This window comes from Gossypium raimondii, chromosome 9 (genome assembly GCF_025698545.1).
Source record: "Gossypium raimondii isolate GPD5lz chromosome 9, ASM2569854v1, whole genome shotgun sequence".
Classification (NCBI taxonomy): domain Eukaryota; kingdom Viridiplantae; phylum Streptophyta; class Magnoliopsida; order Malvales; family Malvaceae; genus Gossypium; species Gossypium raimondii.
In genome coordinates, this window is record NC_068573.1 from 7,846,578 (window position 1) to 7,861,305 (window position 14,728).

At 32.9% G+C, this 14,728-nt stretch overlaps 1 protein-coding gene across 4 annotated transcripts; it reads left to right on the plus strand.

The window, feature by feature from the left end:
- Positions 1–1,957: 1,957 nt before the first annotated feature.
- On the plus strand, positions 1,958–11,019 carry LOC105798317 (serine/threonine-protein kinase BLUS1). Of its 4 annotated transcripts, none has more exons than XM_052620770.1 (22): positions 1,958–2,285; positions 2,745–2,796; positions 2,962–3,384; positions 3,514–3,768; positions 4,294–4,418; positions 4,536–4,580; positions 4,690–4,771; positions 4,878–4,946; positions 5,031–5,201; positions 5,291–5,356; positions 5,606–5,674; positions 5,786–5,929; positions 6,048–6,121; positions 6,454–6,711; positions 7,056–7,147; positions 7,249–7,319; positions 7,987–8,112; positions 8,197–8,239; positions 8,327–8,373; positions 8,741–8,802; positions 8,882–8,933; positions 10,750–11,019. In XM_052620770.1, the coding sequence occupies exons 3-22, from the start codon at positions 3,217–3,219 to the stop codon at positions 10,753–10,755; spliced, it is 2,025 nt and encodes a 674-aa protein (XP_052476730.1). In that variant the 5' UTR covers positions 1,958–2,285; positions 2,745–2,796; positions 2,962–3,216; the 3' UTR covers positions 10,756–11,019. The 4 variants fall into 4 exon arrangements, with proteins under 4 accessions (XP_052476730.1, XP_012483800.1, XP_012483802.1 ...); XM_012628346.2 differs by lacking the exon at positions 10,750–11,019 and adding an exon at positions 10,028–10,487 and having other exon boundaries at positions 1,960–2,285; XM_012628348.2 differs by lacking the exon at positions 10,750–11,019 and adding an exon at positions 10,028–10,487 and having other exon boundaries at positions 1,960–2,285; positions 2,983–3,384.
- Positions 11,020–14,728: the final 3,709 nt, after the last annotated feature.

Below are 14,728 nucleotides of genomic sequence, written 5' to 3' on the forward strand. Positions count from 1 at the left end.
TATGCATTCTGATAAATGTGATTTTGTGGTTGTATATTTATGTATATATGCGATCTGTTAAATTGATGATGTTCTGTATTAATTTCTGTTGATATGATTTGTAACCACACTGGGCTTTAAAAAGCTTACCCCTTTAAGTTTTTGACTTTTCAGATAATAATCGAGGTTAAGATGAGCTCAGGTTACGAAAGTGCAGTTGAAAACTTTCAAGAAAACGATTACATTTTGGTACTTCATATTTTGAGATTTGTTTTTATTTTTGGGGACTGTAGCTTGGGACTTACTTTTGAATATTGGTTTTTGGATTGTTTCGCATGATTTGAATCCTTAAACTATCACCTAAGACGATGTATGGAATTGATAAGTAAAACTAGATTTTTCATAATAACGCCAAACTCAACTCAATGATTGTATTTTCAAATTCAATACTTCATTTTTTAAATTCAACACTATCTACTCATTAAATTGAGATTTTACAAGATATATTAACATATGTTTTCAAAGTGACAAATGTGTTTTGTTATTTTTTTCGCTGCGACATTTACTTGAAAAATTATGTTTTTTTGTAAACCATCAATACTTGAGTTTTTCTAAAGGTAAACAATTTTGACAATACTTGGCTTTTCTTTAAGCAAATCAAAATGGCATTTTAAAATGATAACGATTATTAAAAAGAAAATAGTTAAAAGATTTTTTGCGCTAGCAACATGACCAATGTGACCTTTGAGATTCGGCCATAATGTCTAGGCCAGGTTTAGGGGTTACAGTTTTAGTGAGTATTTGTTAAAAGAAGGTTATAAAAATAATCCAATTTGTCTATGTGTCTTTATAAAAAGGTTTGGATCATATTTTGTGATAATTGTTATTTATGTTGGTGATATAAATATTATTAGAACTCCTTAAGAGTCTCCAAATGCAGTAAATTGTTTAAAGAAAGAAATTGAGATGAAAGATCTTGAAAAAATAAAGTTTTGTCTTAGCCTACAGATCGGACATTTAAAAGATGGAATTCATGTCCATCAGTCAACTTATACAAAAAATAATTTTAAAAAATTTTACATGGATAAAACGCACCCATTGAGTATCCTGATGGTTGTAAAATCATTAGATGTTAATAAAGATCAATTTCGTCATTTGAGAATGATGAAGAATTTATTGGTCCTGAAGTACCATATCTAAGTGCCATAAGGGATAATTGTTTTAATTCCATGATTAGGGAAAAAATTGTATACATTCTTAATTAATATTTAAAATAAATAAACGAGATAGATTGTGATTTCTTAATCTGCTTTATTGAGTTAAAAACTTCATCATCAATATAAAATTATGCAAAATTGTAGTATTGTTTTAACTTTAGTTATGGAGCTAATATATTTCGGTATAAGTATACGGACACTAATCTTCAAATTAAGTCAATCGATCAATCAAATTACTACTTTAAGATATAATTTGTGTGGACTCAAATTGATTGACATTAAATTTAAAGTTTGATCTTCATGTTTAAAACTTATTCTCTTTTCTAATTTAATGATTGTAATATTATTATTTGTTTGAATCCAATTCGATTCGAGCGGACTCAAATTTTGAAGTATTAATATAAGCGAATGATGTATAAATCAAGAAAATTATTGAAGCCATTTTTGAGGATGACACTAGGGTTGACCAAGGGAGGCATAACAGGTGATAGCAATCACCTATCTGATAAATTGGCCCGATAAAATCACGGAACCCGCCCCAACAACGATATTTTCACCTACTAAAGCGAGAACCCCCAAAATCTCATCTAAATCGGGTCGGGTCCCACTTAAATTGGCATAGTATTTGAACTTTTGCTTCTCCTCTCATAATAATAATAATAATAATAATAATAATATTTTTTTATCTCTTTATTTTTAGTCTCCGAAAAAAAACAAAAAGAGCTTAAAAAATTCAAAAAAGGAAAATATTTTTACTTATTTATTTTCTTTGCAAACTGTGAAACTTGGAAGATTCGATCCAAGGACCTGAAACTCGAAGATTTTTTTTAATTAAAATAAATTTTTTTATTTTTTATTAAAGTTTATAATATTTGTCAACCAATAATTATCATCGCCAAATCGTCATCGTTAGAGACGTCTTTGAGAAGAAGAAGAAGAGGAAAGACGAGGAAGAAGAAAATATCTGAGAAAATTGAAATCGAGTCTTTAATCGACTTGAGGTGGTGGTGTTGGGTTTCGATTTGTTTAATGCAAATTTTATATTCTGTTTTCAGATTCAGCTCTGATTTGAATCTGCTGAAACCCTAGGTTTGTATCAAATCTGTGAATAAGTTTATCTTGCTCTTTTTTTTTCTTCATATGTTTTTATTGAAATTTTTTAGTTAGTTGTTTGAAATTGATGAATTTTGGCATGCTTTTAGTATTAGATTAGTTGTTTTGTAGAGGAAATGTGGAAGCTTTGGAGAGATTTTATGAATGCTATACTATTTTGATAGTTAACAGTTACAATTTAGGCTATCTGAACTGTTGTTCAAAAGCTGAATTTTCTGTTCAAAGAACTAGTTATTTGAATTGATTCTTAAAATTAATTGTTGCAAGGATGGGTGTTGAGTTTCCATGGTTTTTATTAGAAATTTTTCTTCTATATCATCTAATTGTTTTAATTTCTATAGGAAGGTAATTTTTGCTTATTGGTTTTAATGGCTTTGGAAAAAGGGTCCGTTTGTAAAGAAGAATTAATTCCATTTCTTCTTGGGGTTTTTACAGGTTAAAACTACCCTACTACCAACTGCCTTCCGTACATCCTTTTAATTTTTTGGTTAGTTTAAACGGAATTTTGGTTAGCTTTTGAGTGCATCTATTAGTTTTTTGCCATACAACATTTGCTATTCTTTAGGTTTCTATTTGCTATCTGGGGAAAACCACTTTTCTCATAGGCTTTGCTGATAGTTCAATGACAAGAGTACTTGGTTTGATGTGCAAGGTCTTCTGTGCTGTTAACTAGGATTGGGTTTAACTGGATCTGCATGCAATGGAGCGGACTGGGTAAGCCTATTACCTTGATGAAGTCCATGAACTTGTAAACTGTTGTGTGCTAAAGAAGAGAATATGCTACCAAATTGGAAGAAGCTACGCATTAGATTGACAGTCCAATCTTTAGTTGAAAGTTTGTTTTTGTTAATTGGAACATATAAGAGTAAAGAGGGTGGGTGGTAATGGTATGCTGTGAAAAGAAGCTATGGAGCAACCTTTTGAGAAACGTTTTCCAGTCAATGCAAAAGATTACAAGTTATATGAAGAAGTTGGAGAAGGTGTCAGTGCCACTGTGTACAGGGCTTTATGCATTCCACTTAATGAGATTGTTGCTATCAAGGTTCTTGATTTGGAGAAGTGCAATAACGATCTGGTAAGTACGGTATTTAATAATCTATCACTTGGGAAGCATGCTTACTTATGATTTCTCTTTCAAGTCCCTGCAGCTCTATGGCATAAAGAGTTGACATCACTTTAAGATTTTTGATCATGAATGATGCAGGATGGAATTCGTAGAGAGGTCCAGACTATGAGCTTGATTGATCACCCAAATTTATTACGGGCACATTGCTCATTTGCAACCGGTCACAACCTTTGGGTTGTGATGCCATATATGGCTGGGGGCTCTTGCTTGCATATAATGAAATCTGCTTTTCCTGAAGGTTTTGAAGAGCCTGTCATTGCTACTTTGTTGCGTGAAGTTCTTAAAGCTCTTGTTTATCTTCATTCTCATGGGCACATTCACAGAGATGTGAAGGTTACTTATTGCCCTTTCTTTTTTTACTTTTATGCCATGTTTTTCTTCTTTATTTCTGCAAATCGTTTATATTCTGAGACCAACCTGGTTATTTATGGACTGTCTTCAGTAAAGATACAGCTTAAGCTATATTTTCTTACTATCAATATGAATAACTTATAGTTCTTATCATGTAATTGACAAAATATGGAAAGTGGGGGAAAATTTGCTCCTTCATTCCGTAAAGAAACCTTATGCTGATACCAGTATACTATTGAATCTCTTAGGGTCCATTTGGATAGGTGTTGAGGTTGGCTCTGGTGAGAGTGAAAACAATGATAGTAGTGAGATTGGATATCGTAGCATTGAGATTAAAATTAGTGGTGGTCTATTACTTCAATATGATTCGTTCTTGTTGTTTCTTTGACAAGGAGGTTGCCAATTGTGCTACATATGTTGATAGCTTACCGCCTGTTATTTTGCCCTTGTTCCTTCCTACTCTTGTTCAGAAAATTTCTCTTTTATTCTTATAACTTATATTTGCAGGCTGGTAATATCTTAGTTGATTCTAATGGTGCTGTCAAGTTGGCAGACTTTGGAGTATCAGCATGCATGTTTGATACTGGAGACAGACAGCGTTCTAGAAATACTTTTGTTGGAACTCCTTGCTGGTATTTGTTTTTCCTTGGCCTTTTGACTGTAGAGATTGTAATAATGTATTTTACTATGGAAATTCAATTTTTGAGAGCTAATGATGACCACAATGTGTCTTCTTGTTTTTATATCAGGATGGCTCCAGAAGTTATGCAGCAATTGCATGGTTATGACTTTAAGTGAGTTGATTGCCTCTCTAATCTATACTTTTTCATTGCATTTCCTTTAATTCTTTTCCTTTGTTATACCTTTTAAATCATTCTGTTTCCTCTTCTTTTCTGTTTACAGAGCGGACATCTGGTCTTTCGGAATTACAGCTCTTGAACTTGCTCATGGCCACGCCCCATTTTCCAAGTATCCACCAATGAAAGTAAATATCATAGTTGTTTGATAGTTATATCAGTTGATTATTATTTGTATTTTGTTGTCATTCTTTTAGTTCTTACTTTAGTTGTTTAATCCCATTTCTGCTGCAGGTTTTGTTAATGACCTTGCAAAATGCTCCTCCTGGTCTAGACTATGAAAGAGACAAGAGGTTCTCAAAGGTTTGTGCTCATCAATTGTCTCACTGATTTGTATCATTTGTTAGTATCTGATAGTAACATTGTGAGAGCTTTTTAATTCTCTAGTCTTTCAAGGAGTTGGTAGCTGCTTGCTTGGTGAAGGACCCGAAGAAACGTCCAACTTCAGAGAAGCTTTTGAAGCACCATTTCTTTAAACATGCACGCTCCTATGATTATCTAGTTCGTACCATTCTTTACGGCCTTGCTCCATTAGGTGAACGTTTTAGGGTGCTAAAGGTCTCTTACTTGCCCTTTTGTTTAATTGATGACCTTTGTTTAAGACGAGGAACTAATCTAGAATTCTGATCTGGTATTTTATGTTTCAGACGAAAGAAGCTGATCTTCTTGTACAGAATAAGGCTTTTTATGAGGACAAGGAGCAATTATCACAGGTGAATGGAGCTTTTTACATTTCTTGACAAAATTTGATAGTGCTAGGTTTTTCATTTTATGTCTTAATAGTATTTTTCAGCCTTTTATTCTGAGTGAACCAATTGTTGTATTGCCGCATCCATCTCAGGTCTTAACGATAAGAGAAATTATTGTTGCTGGCTCTACTTCGACTAATGAATGCCGTGTTATATAAAAAACTGTATGATTACATGGTACCATTCTGAATATGAATTCCTTTTACCTTGCAGCAAGAGTACATAAAAGGGATTAGTGCTTGGAATTTCAACCTAGAGGACTTAAAAAGTCAGGCTGCACTCGTAAGTGGTTTCAATTCCCCATCCAAGTTTTTGTTATTATTATCTGTAGGTAGTCCTAGAACTGCTTTATAATGTTTATCTCATCAGAAATGCCTATTGTTATTCCTGCAGATTCAAGATGACGATGATGCACCAAATGCAGAAGATCAAGATGGGAGCAGGAAACAAAGGGACCGGCATGATGTAGTTGGGTTATCAGCTGAGAGGATATCTCCTGAAATGCCTAGTAATTCCATTGCTGCAAGTAGCCAGGAGGTACCACTTATTACCCTAAAATGCTTTCTATACAATTCAATTGCAGCCCTTCCGTAGTTCCTTGATGCTTTGGTTAAGCTTGTACTTCAGATTTACATCCTCCTTTTACTTGTTTCAGGACGGACTTAGTGATCTTCATGATTTGGAGAGTTCACTTGCTTCATTTCCTATTAAGCCACTTCAAGCACTCAAGTATGACATTTTTTATGCTTTCATGACCTTACTGCAAACAATTTATTGTTATAACGTAACTAGGAGGATATAGTTATTCACATTTGTCAGTCAAAAGGATTTGTAGGTCGTAATTTTTGCAAATAGAAAGCAGCATCTTGTCACAAGTTTAATAATTTAGTTTTGAAGTTATTGACTTTTTTGTTTTACCCTCTTCTTTATATACTTTATGAACATATACGTTATCTATTAGACTAAGTACTCCTTTTCTGGAAAAAGAAAGATTGCCAGTCTAAGTGGTTTTTGGTTATTAGCTTCTTTCCATTGTTTTTCCAACTTTTTAATTGGTGCAGAGGCTGTTTTGACATTGGTGAAGCTGAGGGTACAAATGGTCCAAATTGGAAAGGTGTTACCCAGTTGGAAAGTGAACAGTTAATTACAAAGTCATCAAGAGCCATGGACCAAGATGCTGGAAGAAATGAGGGTGAGAACTCCGGGCAAAGTAGCTCTTCCACACGCCAGGTCGTTCCAGAGCATAAAAAGTTCTTGAGCGGTTCGCTAATACCTGATAGTGCCTTTTCACCTAACAAGTTTACTGGAGATGGGGACAGGTAAGCTTTCTTTAAGTGAAGTTACCCTGAACTGAAAACTGTTATCACCAAACATTACAATACTTAAAGTGGCATTTCCCAAAATATAGGAAGATATTTTTACCTCAAGCTCTAGATATGATGAGTTTCTGAATTCTATGGATTGCAAGTCTAGAGGAATCCTAGATGTATGTAGTACACTGGGACTTTCTTCTTGTCTTGGTTATTGATTCTGTAGTTCAAAAGAACATTAGCTTTTTATTTTTATTTATTTATTTATTTATTTATCGTTTCCCATTTACTTTACTGGAAAATCTTTGTATGCCAATTTATTTTAAATTGGGTTTATCAATTTTGTTTTGCAGGGACTTCCCACAGCCTAAATTTCCATCTGAACGCAACTACAGTGGACCATTGTTGTACCGCCAGAGGAGGGAAACAAATAACCCTTCATCTGGTATATCCTGTTTTTATTTTCTTTCTTTTCTACTTAGAAGTGAAGCTACTTATTTGTACACAAATGAACTCCGTTTGGTGTCTTTGCCTCTTACTTACCAGAGGATTCATCGGAAGGAGCAGTTGTTCAGCGGGGACGCTTTAAGGTGACTTCAGCAGATCTCAGTCCCAAGGTACATCTGCTATATATTAAAACTCATACCTTCTGTGTATAAATTGACTTTGCAGCCTATTCGGTAGAATCTTCTGCTGTTGTACAATAAGCCAATAACATGCAACTTTGTACTGATAAGCAGTCTTTACTTGAAATCTTATGGCACAGTTAGGAATTGATGCATATATGGAGTGTCTATATCTCTACCTGTCTCTAATAATTTGCTGCTGTGGAATTCGTCTATCTGGAGAAATACCCTACTTAGTTGACTACCATTTGTTCGGCATTGTGTAACATGATGTATCAACAAAGTGGCATGCATCTGATTCCATCAACTGTTCTATTTTAATGTCATACTGAATAAATCATACTTCTACTAAAGGGTTATGAGTACATTCTAAAATGATTCCACTGCAGACGATGGTTTCATATCTTTTTTGTTCCTTTGCATATGGTTTGACTTGTGTTGCCTATCCATTTCATGTTCTTGTTGCTACCTTTGAAAACTTTGTGGTTTATGCTTTTGTCATCTCAGCCCACACAGTTGCTCCTGCAAACTGTCTCCTTTGAGCGTCAATGTGTGTTTTAATTCGTGTGCTTTCGCGATGAATAATTAGGATGGAACCTAGCAATTTATCATCTAGGCAATGGCTTTGTAACCATTGCCATTATTTTCTCTCATTCAGGGACCTACCAACTGCACGTTTAACCCGGCCACTGGAGGTTCAACCAGTCCAACGTCGCTAAACCTTAGAGCAAGTGCAGTTCTCCCATCTCTACAATGCATTTTGCAACAGAACACCATGCAAAGGGTATGTTTGTTTTCCTTACATCTCATCTCATCTCACAGTGGTTGCCTGTCTTAAACAAGTCCCTTTATTGATAATTGCTGACAGGAAGAGATCATCAGACTGATCAAATATTTGGAGCAATCATCTGGTAGTGCCTCTATACTTGGATCGTCCACTTTTCTGCTGCTCAATTGTGGAAGAAATTATGATGCTAAAATTTACATCTTTTATACAGGTAAGCTCGGGGACTTGTCAGAGGTGGGCACCAATGACCTTTTGCAGGTAATTAATCAACCCTAGCTTCTTAGTAACCATACGACCTTTCTTAATGTAATGTTCCATGGTGTCCATTTCCCTATTATTTATGATTTCCTATAACCTGGATTCCATCTTATGTGAATCCCTGATTTTTCTCATGCGAGTCTCTTGTATTGGCGACCTTTTTGTGGTGCAAAAGAGGTCTTAGCCTAGAGATAGGGGAAGAGATTGTGGATTCTGGGATTTTAATCTCAGCCCTGCTAAATACCACTTCTTTCTGGTGATAGAACGAACCTACTGAGCTATGCTCCGAGTTCTTGTATTGCCATACCTTGTTAAAAATTTTATTTTTCTAGAGGAATGATGAAGGTGTTGCAATTGTGTTTTGCAGATACCGCCTTCTTCTGCAAGGGAAAAAGAGCTGCAATCTCAGGTGCTTCAGCTGCAACAGAGGTATGAGTTTAAGCACAAATGGTAATGATTTTCTTTATTTATTTTACATTTTACTTGAAAACTTCATTTCTTTTCTCAGTATTGGGAATCTCGTTGAGGAATTGCAGAGACAGAAAATGAAGAACATTCAGGTTTGCCCTTTAACCTTGAATTAAATGTATAATGTGATGCTATGCTACCTAAACTCTTCATTTTCCTTGAAGTATCTGTTTTTTATACGTGTTCGGCATGGTTGTAAAAAACTGGACCTGACTTGGTTTGGTGGTTCAACCATGTAAGTTGAGCTATTAAATTAGAAAACCGGTAAAAACCAGGAAATGGGAACTGAAAAACCAGTTGAAATGCGGTAAAATCTGTTTGTATTTTGGTTAAATTTGGAGTTTTTTAACAAAATTGGTCCTGGTTTTTCAAGATGATATGATCTTCCAAATATGAAAAAAAAAGAAAAAAAGAAAAAAGATTGAGCGTACATAGTTTTGAACACTTACATGCATCAGACATTCATGCTTGAGTCAGGTTACATGGGTTTCGTGTTATGAAATGACATATTGACAAATATAACCTTTAACGTTGGATCTCTTTTGTCAATTTAACTCTTATTATTTTTGAGCTTCAAAAAGAGTTGAATTGATTTTCTTTATAACAAAAATATTGATTAAAACGTAAAATTTTTATTTTTAAACATGGTAACTCACATGGCATGTGGGCTTCATGCATTTTTATGAATTTCTTTATGAATTTTGAATTTTTTTATAATTTTAGAATTATTTGTTGAGACAACTCAGCATAAAGTGCACACATAGATTATCATGCTAACATCATTAAAAAGTTAATGTTTTAGTCAAGCAATTTTACTCTTTTTGGAAGGTAAAGGTAAATGATCAAAATTGTCCAAAAAAAAGAATGAGGGTTAAATTGATAAAAATATAAAGGTTAAAATTTTCATTATGTCTTGTGAAATTAATGATCTCTTAAGGATTTTTATACTTACCAAATTAGATGCTCTTGTTGTTTCAATCTATGTTACTTGGACTGTAAGGTTCGTGTAGGATATAGTGTATGTTTTTTTCTTTTACCTTTATAACCTCGTGCTCATTTGCCAACATGGTTGGGATATAAGTTTGAACACAACTACTTTATCATAGATCATGGAAAATGAAATTAGGATATATATATAGTGTTGACTGGAACTTGAGTTGATTTTATTTTGTGTCATCACTTGCAGTTAGAGAAACAATTAAATAAAGCATTGGCCAACAACAAAAAGTGAAGGGTTTGAAACAAAGAAACAAAAATTAGAAAGATTGGTGGAGTTGATACTTTAAACGGCGTATGGTCCAGTGCGTAGGGTTCATAAAAAGGGTTGAAGTATAGGAGTAAGAGTGCCTTCTTATTTTTATTGTATTATTATTATTTTCGAGTGTACCATATATAGAGATATAACAATATGATATAAATATATATGGCCTTGTGTTAAAAAGCCATCCGAGTGGACGCCCCAATTTTGCAATGCCATAATCCTTGAATTTGAGTTGAGGTTGAGTCTCATGTAATGTAACTTTGTTGTAATTTATTAATTCACAATCCACAGCCACAGGATATTGTAATATAAATTACAATCTCTCCATGTCTTTCATATCCCACTTTCCAACTCTGAATAAAATAAAGGTCAATTTACAGTTTTAGCCCCCTTCTTTTTAATGTAATTCTTCTTTGGTACGGGGAAGAGGGAGTAGGTTGTTCAGATTTGAAGTTCAGATTATAAGTATCAATTGAATACTTTATAACAATGCAAGTCTTTTGTTATTTTATCAATGGATTAGTTGACTGATTTTACACAAATTTTATATTGTTATTACTAAGTCTAGCATTATTATGGGATCTTAATAATTATAATTGGACCCGATCGAGATAAGAATACTTAAAAGTTGTTAAATTTACTTGTAGAACTAGAACTAGATGGATGTGGCTGGTTCCCTGATGGCAAGCGATAATTATCTGGATGGGCTATAGCTACGAACCCAACCGGACGGAGAGGTGATTTTTTTGTGTCACAAAATTTGGATTGTATTTTAGTCCCTTTTATTCAACAAATGGGTAAATTAGCCACTATTTGAGCAAAATGGCTCTACGTTTTGATTTGGTGTTTGTATACTAATAAATTTAGCCATAAATCTTTACACATTTATTTGATTTGACTCTCACTTTTTATTGGAAGTAAGTTAAAATTTTTAAAAATAATAGGACTAAAAGGTGAAAAAGGTCTTAATAACAAATTAATAATCATTAAGTCCTTTTAAAATTTAAAAATATTTATGAAATTATAAAAATTATAGAAAAGGGATTTGAAATTTTAATAGTATCCATTTTATTAAGTAATAATCTTGACCCAATAAAAAGAATCTTATAACTATTAGATTTTAATGAGTTAGTTTTGTTATTTTTAATAAGTATTCTTTATAACGTTTTATTATTATAAAATTTATGATTTTTAAATAATTTTTAAATTTTAAAAGGGCTTAATTGATTTCTATTCATGGCTAATGGTCTTAAAACCTTTCAATATTTTCAAAAAAAAAAAACAATTATGCCCTTGATTTTTTTTTTGCACTCAGTTGAGCCTTTCAATGATAGAATTATAATCAATTAAGCTCTTTGACTTTTAACTTTAATGGTCAACGTTACAAAGCAAACAACCATAGTGTTTAGGTTGTTTTCGCCAAATGGTATTTTATATATAAAATCATTAAAATGCGTTAAAATTGATAAAATTATTAAAAATCATAAAAGGTTATAGAAAATTATAAAAATATATAATATTATAAAAATATTTTTAAACATTATAAAAATATTAAATTGAAAATGATAAAAATATAGAATACTATAAAAGAAAAAAGTTATATAAATTTTAAAAATAATTAAAATTAAAAATATTAGAAATAAAATATATAAATTATGAAAAAATAAAAATAAAATTATGGTCTTTTAAATATATAAAATTATTAAAATATTTAAAAATCAATAAAATTTTAAAAATATTATAAAATGTTATAAGAAGTATAAAATATAAAATAAATTTAAAATATATGAAAAATAATAAAAAACTACTTTTTTCATTTGCACGCTAACCATCGTTAACACTACAACACCTATTAAAATTATAACATACTTATTTGATCCTTGAAGCTATTTGTTGGATTGATTTTGACATAAATGACAATTAAAAATTAATTTTGATTTTGGGTCGATTTTGGAGAGAGAAATGAAAACACATCCAACAAGATGCGTTTTATGTTGATTTGGTAGGAAAGTGCGCCATGCAGGACGCGTTTCCCTACCATGTAAAGTGAAAACTCGTCTTGCTGGACGCGCTTTCACTTTCTCTCTCCTCAATTGTTTTTAGAGTTTTAGGATTTTTGTTTTTTGTATAAGGTTGGAAACTTGTGGGAACAAATTTTTTTGTGTTTGTGTTTGAGGTAGACATTGTGAAAGCTTAAATGTATATTTAAGTTGATGGTGATGAGATAGCTCTCGGAGGCCCATACATTTCATCTGTCATGTCGGGATGGAACCATTGCTTTAGAATAGAAGCCCATCACATTGCAACTTAGGCTCCGAGTTCACGGTGCTTATACAGTCACGAGTTGAAGTATAACTAGGGCTCATACTTAATAGATGTTAATGTGTAGTCACGGGTCAGAGTATAACTGGGGAGCCTAGTTGATGGTGGTTATGCGATCACGAGTTCAATTCCATCTCACTAGAAGAATATGGTTTGAAAACCTGATACATAAGTTTGACATCATAATCATAGGAAAAAACTCAGGGGCTTTCTAGTATAATCACCTTAATCTTTTTTTCCATCTCCACCAAACACAATATCATTAACCCCCATCTTCTTTGAAACTTGTGATAGAGTTGGGGGTAAGAAGACTCTAAAGGGGGAGTGACTTTGTCATTGGTGAGAAGATAAAACTTGAGTCGGGGCGGCAGCGGTTGTATTTATTAATATGTTCTTTAATCACATCAATCGTTGTCGGCTTGAAAGGACTTTCATCTTTTCTCCACCACCGCAGTCACTCCCCTTGAGAGTCCTCTTGCCCCCAACTCCTTCACAGGTTTCAGAGAAGATAGAGGTTAATGATACTACATTTGGTGGAAATGGAAAAACAGATTAAGGTGATTATATTGGAAAGCCTTTGAGTTTTTCCCTATGATTATGATGTCAAACTTTTGTATCGGGTTTACAAACCATATTCTTCTAGTAAGGTGGAACATGAACCTGTGATCACATAACCACCGTTAATTGGGCTATCGAGTTATACTCCAAGCCGTGACCGCACATTAATATCTATCAAGTATGAGCCGATGTTATACTTTAACCCATGACCGTATAAGCACAGTGAAGTCCAAGCTTGAGTTGTAATGTGATGGGCTTTTAAGGCAATGGTTCCATTCCGACACGACAGATGAAATGAAACAGTCTCCGAGCGCCACCGCATCATTGTGAACTCAAGCACACATTAAAGCTAGCACATTGTCTCCCTCAAACACAAATAATTCTTTCCGTCAAAAAATTTCAACACTAAAAAAAACAATTGATGATAGAATTTTTTAGGGTTGAGGGGTGGTGGCTGAGAGTGTTAAACTAAACTTTATTTGATAATATATTTTGAAATAAAAATTAAATTATTTTTGAATAAAATTTAAAATTGAACAAAATTGACAAAATGATTTCTCAAATGAAGTCTAAGAGATAAAATTTTCAATCTTTACTTTGAACTCTTGAAAATTTTTTGAATCAACTTTAAAATCAAGTTAAAATGATTTTAATCAAGTAAGAATTCTTTCAACTAGTCAAACTGTTTTTAGAACAAGTCAATATAGCTCCAGGCCAAAAAACACCAATACTTTTTAGGCAAGTATCGATCCAGTATCGATACCTTTTAAAAGCGGTACCAAATTAACATTCTGTTTTTCACAAATTTAGCCAAGTATCGATCCAGTATCGATACTTTTCATTTGGTATCGATAAAATTTGTCTGGTATCAATATCTTCATCTCCAACGATAACTGAATTATGCATTTAATGCAAAAATTATCGATATCTTTTTAGCTAGTATCGATACTCATTGTTGTAGGTGAATTAAATGCACTAGTTTTCACATCCTTAATTGTACATATCTGCAACAACCATAACAATTAGAAATCAATTAGGGGTATAAATACTAGGTGTTAAAGATCCTACAACAAGAAGAGAGATAATTTAAGCCTAAAAGATTAATCAATCAACCTTTGTACTCAACTTTTATACTTTTCGTGTACACACTTGTGAGCTTTCATTGTTATTCTTTCAACTCAAGTGTATTCTTGTTTATTAGTGCATAATTGGCAAACAATTCAATCTTGTAAGGATTTCTTCTTAGTTTGCTATTTGTGTTTACTCTTTGAGAGGGCTTGTGTCTTAAGGTTTAGGTAGAAACCTTAAGGGATTTTGTAAGGTTAAACCTTATCCTCAAAGGTTATCAAAATAGTGGATTTGGAAAAATCTTTAATTGTGGAAAGCTAAGGTAGTAAAGTAGGAAATTGGGGCCGAACCACTATAAATCAAAGTGTTCATTGTTTCTATCTTTTTCTTAGCAACCACAAATTTTTAATAGGCCAATTCATCTCTCTCTTGGAGATTTCAAGTTGAACTATCAAGCTAAGAATTTGTATTATAGCTAGCCTCTTTTAGATGGTTTAACAATGAAAGATGAGATCTTTGAGGAAGCTCAACAATCATCAACTCAATTCATATGATGACGTCTATTTCCCAATGGACTAAAATCATCAGCTCATCAATGGGCCAAAATCCTATGGGAAGACTATTGGAAAAAAATGGGTTTGGAAAATGCAATGGAAAAAAAAAAAAGAGGAAACAGAG

Bases quoted from the DNA above. Each gene is read 5' to 3' on its own strand.
- LOC105798317 (XM_012628346.2), top strand. From the start codon at position 3,217: ATGGAGCAACCTTTTGAGAAACGTTTTCCAGTCAATGCAAAAGATTAC. The intron at 6,122-6,453 runs GTATGACATTTT...TAATTGGTGCAG, and splicing joins AAGCCACTTCAAGCACTCAA to AGGCTGTTTTGACATTGGTG. The intron at 7,148-7,248 runs GTATATCCTGTT...CTTACTTACCAG, and splicing joins AACAAATAACCCTTCATCTG to AGGATTCATCGGAAGGAGCA.